The sequence below is a fragment of the Schistocerca nitens genome, chromosome 7 (assembly GCF_023898315.1).
Source record: "Schistocerca nitens isolate TAMUIC-IGC-003100 chromosome 7, iqSchNite1.1, whole genome shotgun sequence".
Lineage (NCBI taxonomy): Eukaryota > Metazoa > Arthropoda > Insecta > Orthoptera > Acrididae > Schistocerca > Schistocerca nitens.
The window spans coordinates 347851067-347872539 of NC_064620.1; the positions used below are offsets into that span (position 1 = coordinate 347851067).

Below are 21473 nucleotides of genomic sequence, written 5' to 3' on the forward strand. Positions count from 1 at the left end.
GTGCACAATGGATGGCCCATATATCACTGGGGTGAACGGCCGCTCCACTGGCATTTGGAGATGAATCAAATTTTATGCTACTCCGGACAGGTGGCTGCTGGCCTGTACGTCCCCGAAACAATTTTCTAAGCGGCCCAGGCAGCAGAAGGAAATGTTATGGCCGGGGGAACGATTTCGTAGCATTTCCTGGGTGATATAGTCATTTTGAAGGCACAGTCGATCAAAAGATGTATGCATCTGACATTGAGGATCATATACACCGCTACATGTAGTCTGCTTTTTCCTTGACACGATGGCATCTATGACCGGGATAATGTAAAGTGTCACACACTCCCAGTGTATGAGCGTGGTTCAAAGAGCACCAGGATATGTTTACCATCCTTCCCTAGCCACCAAACTACCCGGATTTAAACTGAATCAAGAACGTGTAGGACCACCTCGCGTGGACTGTTCGCGCCATGGATCCTCAACAGAGAAACATAGAGCAGCAGGAAATGTCAGTGGACTCGGCCTGGCTCCACACTCCTGTCAGTACCTTCAAAAACCTCATTGGGTCTCTTTCTGCTCGTCTAGCAGTGATCTGCAGTGAAAAATATGGCTATTCAGGTTTTTTTAATCGATTGTCATTTTAATGCGACTAGACAGTATAAACAGTTGTGGCAGCGCATTTTACAGACAGCGGTCACTCTCAAATGAGGCTTTGCACATTCCTATTGCCGTGAAGCATCCACGTTCGGTTCCTTCCCCTTCTCTCTGTGGGCGGAGTGTTCCTGGGTTTTACATAAACAAACTCCCTGTCTGGCAGCAACAGCACTTAGTTGAAAGCAAAAGTCACTGACCTTTGTAGTACGACTTATAGCAACACTGCTATACCTCACTTGGCTTCGCTCTCAAGGTGGAGATCTGCCTCACGACCGCCACCTCAGTAGTTTTACACATTATCCATCTGACCCATCTCACTCCAACCTGTGCCAATTCACTGACTTTGTGATTCTCAGGAGCAAGAATCGTACTTGCTGTATACTAGGACGAATCTGTATGAGACTACAGTTTGCTATGGCACCTTACAATAGCGTTTAGACGATATCTGGAATCAGCAGTCAATAACCTGACCTGAAACGTCTACCTTGGGAGAGCTGTACAGAGCGTCTGTAATTCAAACCTTCTTCCGTTACTGTTTTCCTCGTGTAACACAAGCGCTATCAATTGCGGCTGCTACCTGTATTATGTCTCTGGTTTACTGTCTCCGAGTGCAGTCACTGGTTTTGAAGAGGCCCCATCTGAATAATGAATAAGTCGTAAGTTGTCAATATACGACAAGCAGTCCACTGGAAAACCCAGCCGGAAATTTCGAATTAAAAATGTCTCAAGTTTTACGATTATAGGGTGGCCTGAACCAGACAATTTTCTGATTTTTAATTTTTGTGGTGTTGTCTCCTTAATCTAGCATGCCGCCTAAACGCAGTCCTTGGATGGAGGCTGACACATTAATGTATTTAGCGAAGAAACGATTACATCATTGGAGGAAGCTCTGAACGTCGGCATTGAAGAAATTGAAACACTAAGGATTGTAGATTTTAATGCAGGGTTGGCAAAAAATACAACTCTCAGAGAAAATGTACTGCCAGGGAAAATACAACGTCCTCAAGACAGGAAGTTTATCACTTCAGGAGGTTATCATAACAAACTCAAACCAAATGAAACAATCATGTCACAATAGGTTTGTTTATAAATAAATCTTCTGCTACCAGTCACGATATTTCTTTATTTTACTTTTCGCACGACGCATTTCGGGAAATGATTCCCATTTTAAAGTGGGTTTTTTGTGTATGTTAAGCCATTTCTACTGATGTTGTCAATGTGTCGTAACTTTTACTGCAATATATAAGAAACACGCGGTGTTTGAGTTGGGTATCGATTCTTCTGGTGAAGTTAGTGGTGAAATTTAGTATCATTTGTACTTACATTTTATTAATGGTCCATTTGTGCAGAGTCACACACACAACTTGTTGTACACTTTACACATCGAAAAATATCTTATATAAACAAAACAGTTACAAATATCTTCTTACAGGTAGTCCACAGAGATAACATTATAGGTCTTCTACAGACTATGATATGCTTTTGTACAGAGGTTATTTATCTTAACAATTTGGCTCGTAAATAACTTATTTCGATTTTACAATTGTGCTTATTTCTATGTTTTACTGACACTCGCACAGTCGCCGACTTTGACGCACGTGTGTACTGCGCTGACGTCTGGTCTACACGTGCAGGAATGCTCCACAGAGCACTGGTGAAAGCAGCGACACTCCAGAGATACATTTTGTCCAACACGTGCGGCAGTCCGTTTATAAGTCCATACAGTTTCCTGCAGGCCCACAATAGGAGCCCGTGCAAATGAATAAATTTGTCCAGCAGGAGTAAGTACTCGTTGGTGGAGCCTCGCTGTACCCTAGAGTGATTGTTACAAGCACTGTTCATCTCTAAAAATGGTTCAAATGGCTCTGAGCACTACGGGACTTAGCTTCTAAGGTCATCAGTCCCCTGGAACTTAGAACTACTTAAACCTAACTAAGGACATCACACACATCCATGCCCGAGGCAGGATTCGAACCTGCGACCGTAGCGGTCGCGCGGTTCCAGACTGTAACGCCTAGAACCGCTCGGCCACCTCGGCCGGCTGTTCATCTCTAAACTCAGCACAGTTACCACCTGCAGAGTCAAAACAGAGGGTGCACAGAAGGGCCTACACAACGTCATCTGATCGCCGAAGTCAGTGACAAAAGGATCACTAACACTGGAGCCCATTACTATGCACATATTATACACGGGGCTCATAATTAAAACTAAACTTTCAAAACGCTGTAGAAATAGCAGTACTGGTCAGAACGACATCAAACTGCAACGGAATATTATCTGAAAAGGGGGAAAACGTATGGCAGAAAAAAAAGTATGGAAATTGATCAATAGATAGCGCTGTATACATCAGAGCAGGTAAATGAAAACACCTGTCATGCGCACGAGCCATTGAAGTTGATATAAACACGCCGGGTACGCGACTTTTCCTCCTTTCGCGTATGCGACGTTCGCCATGACTGTCTCAATGCAGAATCGCTCTCTGCTTGCAAAGATGTATTACAACAATAATAAATGTGCACACCTCGCTCTGCAGAAGTTCAGGACACTGAAGAGTTTGAAAAAAGACGTTGGTCCGATGACTGGGGAAAATGATTCGGAAATTCGAAAAGACGGGTTCTTTTGATGTGCAACCTGGTAGAGGGAGGAAGCGAATTGATTCGACGTCAGCGGAAGCAGTGGCCACAGCAATGCAGGAGGAGACGAGTGGTGGTGAGCAAACGGGTAGTGCACGGAGAATTGCCCGAAAATTGGACATAACCGTGAGCACGGGTAAATCCTACGAAACATACTTCTTCGCTACCCATTCGAAATCACCCATGTGCACGAGTTGCTTCCTGATGGTCTGCCAGCAAGAGAGACCTCTGCTTTAGAATTTCTTGTTCGCATGGAAGTGGACAACGGTTGGCCGTGGAAGATTTTTTGGACAGACGAAGCCCACTTCCACTTGACAGGATATGTCAATACAAAGAATTGTCGAATATCGGCAACGGAAAATCCACACGCAAATCAACCAGCACCACTTCATCCTCAAAAGGTCACTATGTGGTGTGGGTTTACGGCATCATTTATCATAGAGCCATATTTTTTCGAAGAGACAGGTGCTTCCGGTCCTGTTACGTGTACCGCCACTGGTAAGCGCTATGAGTGTCTTTTGAGCAACCACGTCATTCCAGCTCTCCAACACCGTGGACGTGTGGATGGCATCATTTTTATGCTAGATGGCGCTCCTCCGCACATTGCAAATCTAGTTAAGCAGCTGGTGAAGCGCCATTTCGAAAATACTAGAATTATCAGCTGCTATTTCCCTACAGCCTAGCCGTCCCGATCACCGGATCTTAATCCGTGTGACTTCTGGCTGTGAGGCCGTCTGAAAGACGTTGTGTTCAGTGTTCCGATTGCAAACTTGGCTGCACTGAAGGCACGCATTGCGCAGCTCATTGAACTTGATCCCGGAAACACTTCAATCAGTTATGGAACATGCCGTTTCTCGATTTCAACTTGTTGCAGTAAACGGTGGACAGCATACTGAACATGTTTTGCGCCTGTCACACGGAAATTAATAATTCGATTTGATTTTTATTGATGGTTTATACGCGGTTTTTTGTCTCTGGACAGTTAAAACCCGATGTGATTGATGCTTTTGTGCGGTTTTTGGTCTCAGGATAATTAAAAACCGATGTGAGTGGTGCTTTTTCTGCGACTTTTGGCCTCAGGACAATTGAAAACCGATTTTTCCCATCCGATGTGATATGAACTTGCCGTTGTGTATGGGCTTACGTCACTAACAGTATGACACCTTGTAATGGTACTTGAATTACGTAACCATTACGGCACCTCACCTCAACCTCTCGATACCAGCAATATTCTACTGTGTTTCTGAAAAATAGTTAACATATTTCTGTGACAACATTCAGATTTGATTTCATTAATGTAGAGGTACTTCGATACATCGATATGTATATATTGCAATGATATTAAGCTTATGTGTATTCTTTCTTTTGTCACTATGATCATTGATGTACTTGTAACTCAGATTTTTGGGCGCGTAAGCGGTTATTAGAGAGTCAAGCTTTGGCCGTCATGTTAAAAAGACGCAAATTGTAGTAAGTTTATGAAATGTGAACAGTGAGGAAGATATTTTCAAGTATGTTTTATAATGTGAAGTGATGTTTTGGAACGAGTTACGTGATATTGCAACAAAAGTAATACAAAATAAGTGTAACTTAAATTCGGAGTGCTGATTACTTTTTTACATCACCATTGTCCTAACTTGCAAAAGTTTAATCTTTAAGAAGGGTTTATCAAACATATCTATTAAACTTTTGAATATCGCAGAATAACAGCTAGGCCTCTTTGCATCCGAGCTTGGAATCATCACTACCTAGATTTTCGACGATTGAGCCATGAGTTCACAACGAGACCAGCGTTGGAAACACGAAAAGATGAGTGCCTAGTTTATCCATTATTTCAAGAAATGACTTTATTAACTGTGCTCTCATGACACCTGCCACGTAATATAACTTTTTTGTTGCCCGAAAATGCAATATTTAGCAGCGTGAGCAACACTAAAATCATAATTAAATTTTTGACCTTTATTGTGGTAGGGTTGTTAGAACCTGTACAGCCATGCAAAATGAGTAGTACCGTCTGTTTAACGTGAAACGTACACCTTAGGCGTTGTTGTATGATTGATTTGTCATTTGCAGTCGACTACTATTAAATTATGATGCTTACAGCGCCATCTATTGCTACATTTTGTAACTATTTTTCTTCTGCCATACGTTTTCCCTTTTCTCCGATAATATACCGCTGCAATTTGACGCCATTCCGACCATTGGTGTTTTTTCTACAGCGGTTTGAAAGTTTAATTACACTGCTGGCCACCGTAAATGCAACACCAAGAAAGACAAGAGGTAGCACAACAAAATTTATGTTGTAGATAACATGTTGTCCAAGTATCAAATGATTACGTTTACAGACGTCTGTGACATGTGGTTCCTGCCAGAATCAGTAGCCAGAGTAGCCGCCATTGTTGGAGATCACCGCTGCCACACGTCTCGGCATTGAGTCAAAGAGACGTTGGATCTGTTCCTGGGGTACAGCAGCCCAAGAAGCTTCCACACGTTGCCAAAGATCATCTGGTGTGGCAGCTGGGGATGTAATCTGGGTCACTCGTTGAGCAACCATGGACCACATGTTTTATATCGGCGAAAGATCCGGAGAGCGAGCCGGCCAGGGAAGCAATTCAATCTGGTTATTTACGAAGAACCTTTGGACAATGCGTGCCACGTGTGGTCGCGCATTATCCTGTTGAAATATGGCTGTGGCCGAGCCCTGAAGGTAAGGAAGGACAACTGGCTCCAGCACCTCGGATATGTAGCGCCGGCTATTTAAAGTACCGGCAATGCGTACTAGAGGCGTGCGAGAGTAATATCCAATACCGCCCCATACCATAATACCCGGTGCAAGACCAGTGTGGCGGTGCATAATGCAGCTGTCCAGCATCCTCTCTCCACGGTGTCTCCACACTCGAATCCGACCATCGTGGTGCTGCAGACAGAAGCGTGCCTCGTCAGTAAAGACAACGTCATTCCATTCTGCCGTCCACATCCGTCTGTCATCACACCATTGGCGACGGAGACGTCTGTGGTTCTGCGTCAATGGTAGACGAAGCAATGGACGTCTTGCGGACAGACCACTCTGCTGTAAACGGCGTCGAATGGTACGCGCAGACACTGGAAGATGCGTTACAGACGCAATGTGCTGTGCTATGGTTCGGGATGTCACTGAGCGATCCGTCACTGCCATGCGCACAATTTGCCTATCAGCACGTGCAGTGGTGCACCGAGGTGAATGCGATCGACCACGTCGGTCCGTCGTACCCTCCTGCATCCAACGGTCACATATCCGCATTACAGTTGTTTGGTTTCGTCCAACACGACTAGCGATTTCTCTGTATGATAATCCACAATCTCGGTAAGCCACTGTCCTTCCTCTGTCGAACTCGGATACTTGATCAAACGATGTTCGCTGTTGTCTACGAGGCATAACTGATCGTCTTGTGAAACAACCACAAGGTAAACACAAGTGCCGAACGTACACTCGTCGAAATTGCCAAGCCTTAAATGGCGCTATGAGGTGGCGCCACAGGCGCGCGTGATGTGCGTCTGCGCTGAAATTCTAATCAGTTGCATATCTCATCGCTGCAAACCCATGGTGTAAATTTCACTTGATTCGGATGCTCCCTTCAGGGTGTTGCATTTACGGTGGCCAGCAGTGTATAATCACCCTGTACACAGGTGCCTCGGAACACAGTATTTGAGGGTGTTTCTTTCTTCCGGCAGTGTATCTCATGCACTTTAAAACTCAACTTACGTCATCTGCCGCAAGTGTGGGTGACGTAAGTTGGTTGCATATCTTTATGGTGCACGATATCTTCCAAGTCAGTTTTACTTTGCCGTCCCTCTTCATGAGGGCAGAACGTGTTCCAGGTAGCGCTGTGCTGCCGGCGGCTGCAGCAGGCTGGGAAGGCAGGCGGCCCTCAGAGGCTGCGTGTCCCCCTGCCGGCGCTCAGCTCAGCTCAGGATTAGCGGAGATTCTCGGAATTTATCGCCGCGGCCGGAGCCCGGCGGCGCACGCTGGGGAGGTGTCGGCTGCGGCTGCTGTGGACCGGCGCGATGTATCACGAGTTGCCGTTACCTGCCAGACGCCTGCTTTACGGCCTACGGGCTGCGTGGCACGGCGGCTGCTGCGAATACGGCGACCACGCCGAGCGCTTTGTCTCTGGAGCGTAGGGTCCAGCCTCGCCGAGCGTTTAATTACGCTGCCACCTCCGTGTAATCTACTCGACCTTAGTGCTTCAGAAGTTTTACTACTACTCTCACTTATTTTAAGTACGTACATAGGGGTATAAGCCCACTCAAGCTCAGAAGACACAGAATACCTTGAACGACTAGATAAAGGCATTTCATGTTCACAGGACATATACGTTAGCACATTAGTGTTTCAGTAACCTCGGTTCAGCATGTGTCCTTTTGCCTAGAAGGCACAAGGTCAGCCTTGGGTCCTGATAACTGTTCCACGCGTGATGGTATCGAAACGTATAAGGTGCGAATGTCGTCCTGTGATATACCCATCCATGTTGCATTCACCTGGTTGCAATGCTCATCTGTGGTGGTAGGCGGGTCACAGCACTGCACCCGTCGGTTCACCATGTCCCACACATTTTCGATTGGCGTCAGGTCTGTGATCTGGCGCGCCAGGGCAAAAGGCTGACGTACTGCGATACAAAGAAGGCACGTGTCCGTGCAGCAACATCTGGTCGTGCATTGTCCTGCTGAAAAATGGAGTCTGGGGTGTTGTGCAGAAAGGGTATGGCTGTTTGTCTACTGGTCGCTGGGTGTCATTCACGTAGCTCACACTGGTCACAATGCCCTGGACGGCCACCAACTGCGATTTGTTTTCAAGTCAATAAACTTTACTAACAGCCGTACACTTTAAGATATTGTATTTTATTCTGAAATCAACCAGTTTCGGCAATTCATTTTGCCATCTTCAGGCCCCATACGCTTCTTTTCAAATCAACGAACTTCCCGTATAACGCCATGAAACTGGATATCGTAAATTCCAATCGTTGTGCAGCTGTTTCATACGAAAACGTACAGTCACGCTGTCACGCTTGTATATGAAGCAGCTGCATAACGATTCGAATTCACGATATCCAGTTTTATGGCGCTATACGATAAGTTCGTTGATGTGAAAAAAGCGTATGGGGACTGAAGATGGCAAAATGAATTGCCGAAACTGGTTGTTGTAAGAATAAAATACAATATCTTAAAGTGTGCGGCTGCTGGTAAAGTTTATTGAATTGAAAAGTGCCTACCAGCCGATGTCCCCTGGCCGTAATGGATCAACAGGGAAATTGTGATTTGTGGCTGTACCCAACAGCACGCTACACCATAAGGTCTTGAGTTGACGATGTATGTCTTGTGGGAATGCAGTCACTGTCATGCCGCTTCTCCTCTCTGCGACGAACCAAAATGAGGTCATCATTTTCAAACAAATAGATCCTGGATCCGTCGGGAAACACTACCTTATGCCATGCCTGTCCCCAGTGACGTCCTTAAATACACCATTGCCGTCTAGCATGTTTCTGCACACTCGTCAAAGGTAGGCAGAGAGGTGGCCGATACGCACGTAACCCATGCCGTAATAAGCGGCGACCGACTGTCACCCCTGATAGCGTATGATGTGTTCCACTGTTGCGACACAGCCTGGAGGACGCACATACGTATTGAAATGCTATTCGTACCAGGTGTCGGTCTTCTCGGGGGGTGGTTTGGGTGGTGCGACCTGACCCATCCCATCGTGCTCTACGGCCTTCCGTGAACCATTCTGCACAATCTGTTGCATTGCCAAAACACTTCGTCCCACAAGAGCAGCAATGGATGCATAATATTCTCTCATGCCAATGATGCGCCCTGTTTCAATTTGACTGACTTGACAGTACGTTCGCGCATACGTCTGCAAGGCATTCTGCACGTCTGATCAAGTCACACTGGTCCATTACCTTCGGTTTATAGCGACAACGAGAGCCCAGGCACATTTTACCGGTGTTGCGCCACGATATCGACGTTGGCCTTTAACCCGCACGCGGACATGGTTCAAATGCTAACCATTTCTGCAGAACATACTAATGTACAAGTCCTGTGAATATGAAGGTCCCATCTCTAGTCATTCAAGGTGTTCTGTTTTTTTCTGTACATGAGTGTGTGTTATATATTCATAATATACTATTGACTGTATCCTGAGTGTATTAGTTCATTTCTGGTTTCCTTTTACTTACAAATATTTACTTGTATCCTCTGTTCCGTTTGTATAATACTATGTATGACATCTTAATATGTGTTTGTCTGATGTTCAGTAATTTTTACTGTATAGGGCCTGAAGATGACTGTACCGAGGAGTCGAACCTGGTAGCCCAAAAGCAAGCTATTCTAGTGACGGCTGTTGGAATATTATTTTTACAGTTCATCGACCTGCCGCAGTCCCACACTCGATAAATGCAAGTTGCAGTTACGTTTATGTTAGTGTGAGAATATATGAGACTGCCTATATACCATCAGACTTCCTAAAAAAACATCATCCACGCAATTATGGAGATCGCAAGAGCGGACAAGTGCGAGAATTATCGCAGGATCAGCTTAATAGCTCATGCATCCAAGTTGCTGAGAGAATAATTCACAAAAGAAAATTCAGGATCAGTTACATGACAATCAGTTCGGCTTTAGGAAAGGTAAAGGCACCAGAGAGGCAATTCTGAAGCTGCTGTTGATAACGGAAGAGGGACTGAAGGAAAATCAGGGCACGTTTATAACATTTTTCCGCCTAGAGAAACCGTTTAACAGTATAAAATGTGAAAGATATTTGAAATTATGAGAAAATTAGGTGTAACATACAACATGTACAAGAACCAAGACGAAAAATAAAACTAGAAACCCAGGAACGAAGTGCTCGGATTGGAAAGGGTCTAGGTCAGGGATGTAGCCTTTCTCCACTACTGTTCCACTTACACATCGAAGTAGCAAAATTCAGGATGAAAGTATATCAATCATAAGATTCGCTGATGACAGTGCTATCCTCAGTGGAAGTGAAGAAGTTTTATAGGATTTGTTGAATGGAATGAACAGTCTAATGGGCAAAGAGTATGTATTGCCAGGAAATAGAAGAAAGGCGAAAGTAATGAGAAGTAGCAGAAACGAGAACAGCGAGAAAATTAACATCAGAACTGGGGATCACGAAGTAGATGAAGTTAAGGAATTCTGCAAGCCAGAAAGCAAAATAACCCATGATGGACGGAGCGAGGTAGATATAAGAAACAGATTAGAACTGGCGAAAAGGGCATTCCTACCCTAGAGTAATCTACTGCTATCAAACATAAGCTTTAATTTGAGGAAGATATTTCTGAGAATGTACGCTTTGAGCACATCAATGTACGGTAGTGAAACATGTACTGTGGAAAAGCCGGAACAGAGGAGAATCGAAGCATTTGGGATGTAGTGCTAGAGAAGCATATTGAAAATCAGGCGGACTGATAAGGTAAGGAATGAGGAGGTACTCCGCAGATTCGGAAAGGATCGGAATACTTAGAAATATGGAAAATGCCGAAATGAAGAAGGGATAGGGTGACAGGACATCTGTTAAGACTTCAGGGAATAACTTCCATGGTACTAGAGGGAGCTGTAGAGGGTAGAAACTGTAGAGGAAGACAGATTGGAATACATCCAGCAAATAATTGATAATGTATGTTGCAACTGGTACAGGAGAGGATTCTGTAGCTACCTGCATCGAACCATCAGATAGCCTAAGATCACAATATTCGCAAGCTCTTAAATCAGAATTAAATTGCGCTGTTGACAATAGGTGTATATACAGTTACTTGTAACTAGAGGGTGGCTTTCACAAAAGCTGCTGCAAGAAATGAACAAGGAAGCTATGAATGTAAATAAATACTAATCAATCTAAAATACAGATAGTGTTCACTTCTTGTCAGAAACTCGTTTAGAAAAAGCGGACTAAACTGAACCAAACACTTCGTACTTTCACAAACTGCGGCCGCTGTCACGGTTGGTCGCTCCTCCCACCTGTGTGGCAGACCTTAGGCTAACTAATAAACGTCCAGTCGTAACGGTCGCAAATTCAAAGTGTATCAGACGACTGTAGAGCTAATGGCGTGGTGAAGCTTCACTACAAATTCGCTGTTAACAAAAGCTACGACAATAGCTGTGAATGTAAATGAGCGCTAGCCAGTCAGACCAAAACACGGACAATCTCCACTCATTGTCAGAAGCTCGTTAAAAATAGTAATGGTCGAGAACGTTCCAGAATTTTTCAGAATCTTAGAGAATATTGTAGAAAGTTTTATTACTCTGTCGTGCTAGTAGTATCTCGCAGCTCGAATCACAGTAAAAATTAAAAATGTTTTATTGACAACTGTTAGTTACACCTTCCAGCTACTTCTCTAAGCAGTCGCCGCTCCTATTTAGACGTTTGTCGTTGGGTGGTAACAGACTTCCAACACCCTCGTCATATAAGACAGTCGCCTGTGCTTTCCCCGAATTTTCTACGTTGGGCTACAGCTCGTTGTCGGTACAGAAATGCTGCTTTCATAATTAGCGGTTCATATGAGGAAAGAGATGAAAATCAGAGGGAACCAAGTCCGGGCTGGATGGTCGGTGACCAAATACTTCCCAGCCAAGACGCTACAGGAGCGTCATCATTGCCGCTGCAATGTGCTGCTGAAGACCCCCACGAAGAAGCAAATGTATGACAGTAGCGTTATGTGGACTGCGTGAAATCAGGCGAAATCTCCCAGTAGGCGCTCATACTTGGCGGGAGACACTACTTTCTAGGCGTCTTTACGTACACAAAGTGCGCTCACTACTGGAAAGAGCGACGTGACGCGTTCGACGGATATACTAGAAACTCTGCCCTACTCATCTGTGCAAAGCTTACTGTGGTTCACATTTTGCGATCGGCCCTTAATGAACAAATTGCCCTTGTAGTTTTAGAAATTGATTCGAGTGATCCAAGAGAAAGTGAAAGTGACAGAAAATGAACGCAATTTAAGTCCAAGTGGAACGCTAAAGGTAGTGAACAGTAGTGGAGTTTTACCGTTTTAATTTTTACGATGTTCACAGTATTCTCGAGTTATGTAGAATGTCCTCAGAAAGCAAATGAGAGAAACGATTGTAAACACTCTCTCATTTCCGTCAGTTTAGGGAAGTATTTCAGTAATTCTTTCTTTCATAATAATGTTTAATTAGCATTTTTTGAAATATTTAAGTAAAAATTTTAATTAAAAGGAAGTAAAATGACTAGCAACATAAAGTTATAAAACAACAAAGCTGTAGTATTGCGGTTTATTTTTGGTTATATATGCACATACCCATCATTGTTAGCTCAATACTATTCCGCTTACTGTACCTATTACTATTTCGGTTCCTGCTCCGATTCCTGTCCTGTGACTGCTGTTATTACTGTGGTTGTGATTGCTAGTATTACGTGTTGTGTAGAGTGAAGTACTGAAAATATACAAAGTTATTTAAAAAGTGTACCGATAATTTTACTGAAGTATTACCTGCGCCAAATCGGCGTAATTTTCATCTCCAGAGATGTAGTTCCAGGGACTTGAATTTATTTAAAGAGAAAGATAGATTCTTTACTGATTAGAATTCAAAATTTGTGATATTTGACGTTAAACAGAATTATCAAGTGAAAAGTAAAAGGTGAAATTAACTGCATTTTAGTGTGAATATTATCAAAAATTAACAGTATTGACATCTAATTTCAAGTGTTAGTATAATATTTCAGTAAAGTAGACTGTTATAATCTCTGCTTGGACGTAAACTTTGAGCTAACTGGAACATCTTGATAACTTGTTGATGAATATTTATTGGACTATCTAAAGAACAAGAGAGAGGAAAGACAATAAACTTTGCAAACCTGTAATTAAAAATCAGAATGAATAATAATTACGTCGACGCAGCCGGCTCTGAAGCATGTGTAACGCACAGTTCTTTAGTATTGCATGCAGTGACTATGAACTATTTAAATTAAATTTAATAATTTTTAGCATAGGTAAATAAATGAAATTGCCATACTAGTTTTTGCGATTTTAAGCATGGTATCTAGTTACTTGTCGGCTGCGTTAGACACCTCGGCAGGTAGAAATCTAAGAGTTTTTACCTTATTGCAGCCCCGTCAGCAACTGTGATAGACTAATATTTTGAAGAATCAGACACAGTTGCGCAAATTTTCTGGTCTTTACCAGGTTTCGGCTAAATTAATCTAGCCTTCTTCAGAAGCATAAAATTACTATAACATGCCAGAGTTGACTGTGCCTTACTCTGGCATGTTATAGTAATTTTATGCTTCTGAAGAAGGCTAGATTAATTTAGCCGAAACCTGGTAAAGACCAGAAAATTTGCGCAAGTGAGGCTGATTCTTCAAAATATTAAATTAAATTTCAACGAGCTGTCTCTTCTTAAAGCGAGATGTTGTTTCACAATATGTATTCTTATAAGTGATCAGAGTATAATAACTGAATTGAAGTTTCGACGTCGTGTTACTCAAACAAATAAGAGCTGGCATATTGCGGTAACACCAAGTATAACACCAAGTACGATTTACGTCGTAGAGATCTGCACACATGACGATGCCACAGCCCAAGAGAACCACATATTAAAATATCTACAGTCAAGACAAGACCACGACAACCCAGCACCAGCTTCACGACGAAGCGAAGCGGGTTTTTCAGCTAGTTTTGGAAATAAAATTTAGTTTTGCTTTATGCTGAAATACTATGCGTCAATAAAACATTAAGTTTAAGAAGATATGAGTCAGTGGTACGGGCCCCAGGCAACCTACCAATAATGTTCCTCTGACATTCTCTCTAAAGATAGATAGCGAAAAGGAACTTAGAAAAACCGCAAGCTTCTGCACTAACGAGGTGAATGCATTGGTAGGCGTCACGTACGCCAGCTCGCAGAAGGGCTCGGCTAACTGTCCGTAACGCCATCAGGCTGTGCTGTGGTGTTCTGGGCTGGCATAATCACCAGCCCAGCAACAGGTGGCAGGGGCTGACGCAGCCCGCACGGCACGGCCGTTTACCGGGATTCAATGCGCGCGCGGATCCAGGCGCAAAAGCCGGCAGCTGACGTACTGAGACGGCGCAGCCCTAGTTGGTTTGGTGGGCGGCTTAGCGTCATCGTGTACGGAACCACAATTCTGGATGGTAGTGCGGCCGAGCGGCTCTTGTAACTTCTCTGGTGGGCAATACTTTCGAATGCTGACATCATCATTAGCGCCTCGAACAGCTTCCAGCCCTAGGCTGGGCTGTTTGGAATATACGCCTCGCCATCTAGTCCCGTTTTCCCACAATCTTTCTGAGTTTACTTTGGTTCCTTCCTCGCTTCCTTTTCAACACACTCCTCCGGCCATCTATCATCTGGTCTTCTTCTTCGTCGTTTCCTTCGCAAATCCATTTGATTTTCTTCTAAGGAATCCTTTTATTTTCCACTGTCTTTTGATGCCCATATCATTTTCGCCTTAATGTTTCCATTGTTCTCTTCAAGTGTTCCTCTTTCAGTATTTCCCTTAACCTTCCATTCCTCTTCCTACATATCCTTGTTACTCCTACTGTACTCTGAGGACCTTCATTTCAAATGCCTGCACTCTACATACATCCCTTTTCTTCATTACCAATATTTCAGATGCATAGATCAGTACTGGTATCTAGTAACTTCTATATATTCTTTGCTTCTTTGGTCCAAACCAGGCTCATAACACTTCGCAGGAATGGTTCTGCCTGCTGGCCACGGCCACTGATCTCTTTACGATTTCTTCCATTTTCCTCTATCACTCTTCCAAGTACTTGACACCCTCATCAATTGTTCACCTCCAGTCCTTATTCCACTAGATGGTCTATCTCTCTTCCTAGTTGTAATTTGGACCCAACATTTGTTTACATTAAATTTTATTCCATATTGTCTTACAATTTCTTCCTAAACATCCAGTTGTTTCCCGAATCTTCTCCTCCTTCCTTCCCCAGATCATCCAGTCATCCGCAGACACCATTCATTGCTTTCGTCTTGTCGTATCCAGCCTCTCATCCAAGACTAGAATGAAGAGGAGAGATGAAAATGCACTTCCTTGTTTCACATCACTTGCTTGCTGAAATCAACCCATCCTTTCATTCTCACTTTCATACAGCTCAAACTTCCACAGTATATATCCTCCACTCGGCATCTTGTCTCGTTTTTCACTCCTTCTTTTCCAGTGCCTCATGTACCTTTCTTCTAGATAAACTATCAAATGCGTTTTCTATATCTATAAAGGCCATTACAGTGCCCTCCCCATATTCATAGTGATGCTCCTGGGGCTGCTTCACAACAAGTATGAGGACAGAAGTTGAACTTCCAGGTCTGATGCCAAGCCATTTCTCTTTCAATTTGTTCTCGACCCGAGTTCGGATCCTGCTCTCCAGGATCTTTTCCTATACCTTGGCACAGTGTGGGATCAGAGTGACTCACTTGTAGTTTCTATAATCCTTCCTACCCAGTTTCTTGAGTATAGGGACAATTAGTGTCCCCTTCCAATCTTATACAGTCTTCTTCTCATTCCATACAACACTCATCGCACGATATAACCACTGTTTCCCAACCTCCTCTGCCACTTTCACCGTTTCGACACTTACCTCGTCCATCCTGGTGCCTTTCCGCCTTACATCTTCTCCAATGCCATTTCCATTTCTTTTCATATCAGGTCCGTTTCGCCCCAGAGTTTACTTCTACCTCCTTTAGTCTATTTCATTTATCTCCAAGTCCGTTTGGATTTAGCAAGTGCTCAAAGTACCCTTCCACAGTATCTTCTGTTCTATTAACCTACCGAACCTGGTGGCGCAATGGTTAGCACACTGGACTCGCATTCGGGTGGACAACGGTTGAAAACCGTGTCCGGTCATCCTGATTTAGGTTTCCGTGATTTCCCAAATCGCTTCAGGCAAAATGCCGGGATGAATCCTTTGACAGGGCACGGCCGATTTCCTTCCCCATCCTTCCCTAATCCGATGGGACCGATGACCTTATTAATTTGACCCCTCCCCCAAATCAACCAACCTATTGTCCTCTTTCACGTTCCTGTCCACGAGTGTTGCATTCATTCTTATATCTCTCCTCTTACATTTAACCATTCCATAGAGGAGGTCTTGACGCTTTGCTGCTGAGGTGCTTTCATCTTAAAAATCGGGTTTTCTGTCGGTAATCGACGTCATACTTGCACGGCTCAGGAAGCACTTGCTGAAGATTGCGAGTTACGCGATCGAAATATCCAGCCAATACGATTTCAGTTGGCGGCAGAAAACTTGATTTTCCAAGATGACATTCCAAACATATCTATCTTACTTCTCTGCTATCATTCTCTAACATCTTTGTCCATTTTTTCAGCCACTTTATTTTCTCCCAAGCCAGTCTTATTTGCCTCCTTCTTATTTTTATTTATTTCAGAACTGAACTTTTACAAAACTTACAAATTCGCACGCGTCGTCACATTTTAACTTACTTGTATGAATAAATGATTTTGGGTTTCTAGTCGTCATTAGAACTTGAAAAAGCGGCAACGCAATTGACACGCAGTCGTAAATGCTTTAATGGTTGTGATAAAAACGTAGTCTACGAATAAATTTCGAAGTATTTCTTGCAGCTGCGGTTCGTCTTCCAGACATGGACGTAAGCACACGATATACGTTGACTGAGATGAGATGTGAAATGTTTGTAATTTTAAAAATACTAACGAGGTAGTGTTTTCAAACTTATGACGATTACAACACCTGCACTGACACGCACGATACGGGGAATGAAGTTTAAATACCACAGGTGCATAGACTTGAATGCTACAATGAGCCATAGATGAATTGTTTGTAGTCTTCAATGCTCTAAAACTGACATTGTGCAATCGTACAACTAATTAAGGAAAATAACATCTTCAGGTGACACAAAATCATCCAAACAAGTTTTCTATTGTCACTACGTATTCATCCGTATATAAAGGGTGTTCGAAAACAGTATGAAAAGCTTATCAGGGTGCTGCAGGATACACTGTGCTAAGATATAACTGTCCAGAAAAGAGCTCGATACGTTGCGCCGAGTTAATTAGCTTTGAAGTTAGCCAATCAGGCCGTTGCACGCACAAATTCAAGCGACCCGTCAGATACAATGTCAGTTGTTGGCATAGCGTACACAACTGCGCACTGGTTTGTTTAGCCTTTGGCTGAAGCTCGATCCCTCTATCTTTCTGTGTCCAATTTTTGCATCGCTCTCTTGTTCGGTTTTAGGAAACCAAACAAAGATGATGCTTGGCGACTTCGTCTTTGGGGACAGAGACTGTTTGCGGTCAATGCCAACGAACTCAGAGACGCAGAAATGTATCGAGTTTTTGTATTAACAGTTATTTCTCAGCACAAGCTACCCTGCAACACCCCTAAAAGCTTTTCAGGCTGATTCACCGATTCGTAATTAACCAGCCAAGACTGCTAAGAATGGAAACGAAAAATTTGGAGTAAGTGTTGACTTTATAACGTAGAAATCCTACAAGGGTGAAATAGAGGATGAAATTTTTTTTGGAAATATATCGCTATTAAGGCAGTCTTGAAGCTAGATCTACGGAATTTGGTATTTGGTTTCTCGGCAAGCAATTAAAAAAGTATATGTTTCAGAATTTTCAGAAATTAAACCCCTACAGGGCTGAAATAATGGGTGAAATTTTTTTTTCAAAATAAACCATTACACTGGAGAAAAGCAGTTTGAATGTGTTAGATCTGTGACTTGCTCTTGACTAACTTTTGGAGTCTGAATCAAAAAAGAAAAAAACCGCAGATTTTTTTCTTTCAAGTAACTTTTTTTTAACATACAGAATACCCTCTCTTTGTTTCAAAAGTCATACAGTATGTAAATACAAAGGAAAATAAGTGCCAAACTTATCAAATATTCTGTAGATGAGGGACAATTTAATTCATACAAACGCTGTAATAATTACTGAGAGCTAAACTGTTTTCATACAAATAGTAAAGTTTCTTTACCAAACGGCAAATATAAAGTAAAAATTTTTGCTGATATCTTCTTCCGGAGTATTTAATCAGTGGTCACTCTCGACTGATTCTCCAACAGTAGTCAGCCATCATATTTGCATCACATCTACCGTGTTACAGTACCTCCATCACCTTGGAACCTTTATGGAATCACACATGCTGCTTATCACTGACTGCACGAAGATTTTCCGGGAAGTGAGAAAGATGGCTATGTAGAAAACGAAATTTTTTGCTCATATTTCAATCAAGGAGGAAACAGACGTTTTAAGATCAGCACAGATGATCCATTGATGCATGCTATATTGCAAGGAATCAATGACTCATTTTATGTCTTCAAATTATTCAAGCAAACGAACTGAATGGCCTAATGGGACTGCACTTATCGACTAATAATCGCTATTCATTTGCGGTATAAACTGGAATATCAAATAGTCCATTAAACGACATACATTATAGCAATACACAAATCCGTTATCACTTCGAAAGTATTACAGGAACGCACTTTCTCTTGATCAATAGTAGGATACCTCAGCTCATTTTTTTCCGCTCTAAGCTTTCCTGGATAGTCTCAAATTTAGTGCTAAGTCATTCCACTCATGAGCTCGAATCTCTTGCGAATGAAATCATTTTCATTGGGAAAATTTTTGTCGCTGAGGTCACTTCGACTTTCACAAGACTACCGTTTCTGTGCATCCAAAGAGGATAATTCTTTGAAAACTGGCACTGGAAATTCAGGTGAATGAGACACTGGACGTATTAGTGAATGGTGAGCTATGGAAGTCTATTTTTAATTTGTTGCTCTTGTTGAATCTGTTACAGGACAAACGTTTCTACGTAAACATCACCACAGGAGGTCTAAAAGCAGGATTAACTACAACCTCAGACTCCAGCTGCAGACTCGATTTATGGTCACAAATGCATTCGGAAAAGACGTTGCATCTTTGGCCTTAATTAGCATGAAATACATATGTTTTTGGATAGGGTCCCCCTTTAGCAAAACAGAATTTTGTTTTTTAACCCAAACGTGTTTCACTGCAGTTGCAGCATCTTCAATAGGCTTTTATTTTATACCTGTTAAAGAAAAAGAATATTCTTTACTGTTTGTATACATGTAACTATTAGTTTTTAAATCACAGTTAGAAATATTTGAAAAAAAAAAACAATTAAATTATGAATTCATACCATTTTGCCACATGGTTGGTTTTTGTCATGTATTGTGTTTCTACAGTGACTGTTTTGTTTCACAGTTTGTCATCTGCAACCACTTACACCTTAAAGTAGATAAATTGTTTAAGCCAAAAGCGGTTGCAGATGACAAACTGTGAAACAAAACAGTCACTGTAGAAACACAATGCATCAGAAAAACTACACCATGTGGCAAAAAGATATGAATTCATAATTTTATGTGGGTTTCTTTTCAAATATCTGTAATTAGGATTTAAGAACTAATAGTTACATGTATACAAACAGTATGGAATATTGTTTATCTCTAACAGCCATAAAATAAAAGCCCACTGAAGATGCTGCAACTGCAGTGAAACATGTTTGGGTTCAAAAACAAATTTGTGTTTTGCTAAAGGCGGACCCTGTCCAAAAACATATGTATTGTCAAAGCAAACATGGAAAAAAGAGCTTCAACCCAAAGATGATTATTAGCATGGAATGTTTAGAATGTGTTGCAATTAGTGAACGAAATAGAAGAAAGCTATTTAACAGTCACCAAGACAAGTCGACTTTGTCAGAACTGCAGATAAAAAGAAACGCATCTTTAATTTTTCAGTGGGCCTGATGTATGTTCATAAAATTATTTTTTGTAATTAGTACGCAAATGCGAGTGAAGCAGCGGGCGCTAAACTAGTTACTCCATAACCAATGAACACGATTTTGTAGCGGATCAGTCAGAATACATGAAGCGGTAGTGGGGCCGCGAGCTGGCCTGCTGGTGGAGACATGCGGTGTGCCTGCGGGTACTCACCGGAGACCCAGGTGCCGTTGAAGGGCGGCGGCCGGAAGCGCTGACTCAGCACGTCGTCCAGCGTGAACTTGGTGCCCTTCACCCTGGGCCCCTCGTCGGGCGGCGACAGCAGCACGATCGAGAACACGATCAGGCCGAGCACGGCCACGATCACGAGCAGCGCGATCAGGATGCCGCGCCAGTTGCGCTGGTTGGGCCCGGTCGCCACCAGCTCCTGCAACAGACGCAGAGGTGCGCGATTCTCTCAACTGCTCGAGATCATTCAGATTTCTCAATGACTAAAACAGTCCCAGTTGCAGGTTGCCCATTCATCGGTTTCCATAATCAGACGAATGTCAGTCTGACTGTGACACTAGGAGTACTGCAAGCATCAGGAACAGGCTCAAACTGCGCTACATTGCCCGTACTCGAGGTATGGGGCACCCTAACATGGAACGGTCGATATCCCAAACATCTGCATCGAGCTGGACGTAGTAACACACTAGTATGTGGAGAGAAAGGTTCCGCTGATCATGTCGTTCTCAGACGCCCCCTTTTCCAGGTTGAGAGAGACTGCAGACAATTATTTTGCGATCTACAAACAATTGTAAGTGGCCAAAATTTGTGGACTAAAGTGAATAGCACATCGGATATTAAAAAGGCAACTGCTTAACTTCCAGTTATAAGAGCAAGTAGACGCTTTGAATATCAAAACAATATCAACAGGTTACAAGAAGTGTTTCCTCAATTAAAGATCTATAATTGAGGAAACACTTCTTGTAACCTGTTGACATTGTTTTGATATTCAAAGCGTCCACTTGCTCTTATATATAGCAGCTCAAAGAAAAAGAGAAAAATGCAATATAAAGAAGAGCAAGAATACAATGGCCACCTATACAGGGACGCGCAGACTCAAGGACTGCCGAGGAACGCACATAATAGTGTGGGTGATGTAGACGTAGAATAGTGTAGCAGCAATAGGTTTAGAAGCAGGTATAATTGTAGTTAGTCGAAAACCTCGAGTTGTTCCGAGGCTGCCAGTAACATATCTAGTAATGTAAGACGGAAGCTGTTAACTTGGAACTCGAGTTAATTCCCTTCATTTTATGATATTTTTGAAACTGTTTCTTAATTTTCAAATGTTCTGTTTCATTTCTACATTAATCCTAGCAATGGTTACTGTTAACATGATTTACTACTACATGCATGATATAAAAAATAGTTTGTCACCCT

The 21473-nt window shown here is 42.7% G+C and overlaps 1 protein-coding gene across 1 annotated transcript in view; it reads right to left on the minus strand.

Moving 5' to 3' along the window:
- Window positions 1–21177, minus strand: part of LOC126195613 (inactive dipeptidyl peptidase 10-like) — an 801628-nt gene extending 780451 nt beyond the window's left edge. Inside the window, exons 1-2 of the mRNA XM_049934238.1 lie at window positions 21139–21177; window positions 20262–20475 (exon numbers count right to left, since the gene is read on the minus strand). Coding sequence (XP_049790195.1) covers window positions 20262–20475; window positions 21139–21177 — 253 coding nt within the window. The remainder of the gene's footprint in view (window positions 1–20261; window positions 20476–21138) is intronic.
- Window positions 21178–21473: the final 296 nt, after the last annotated feature.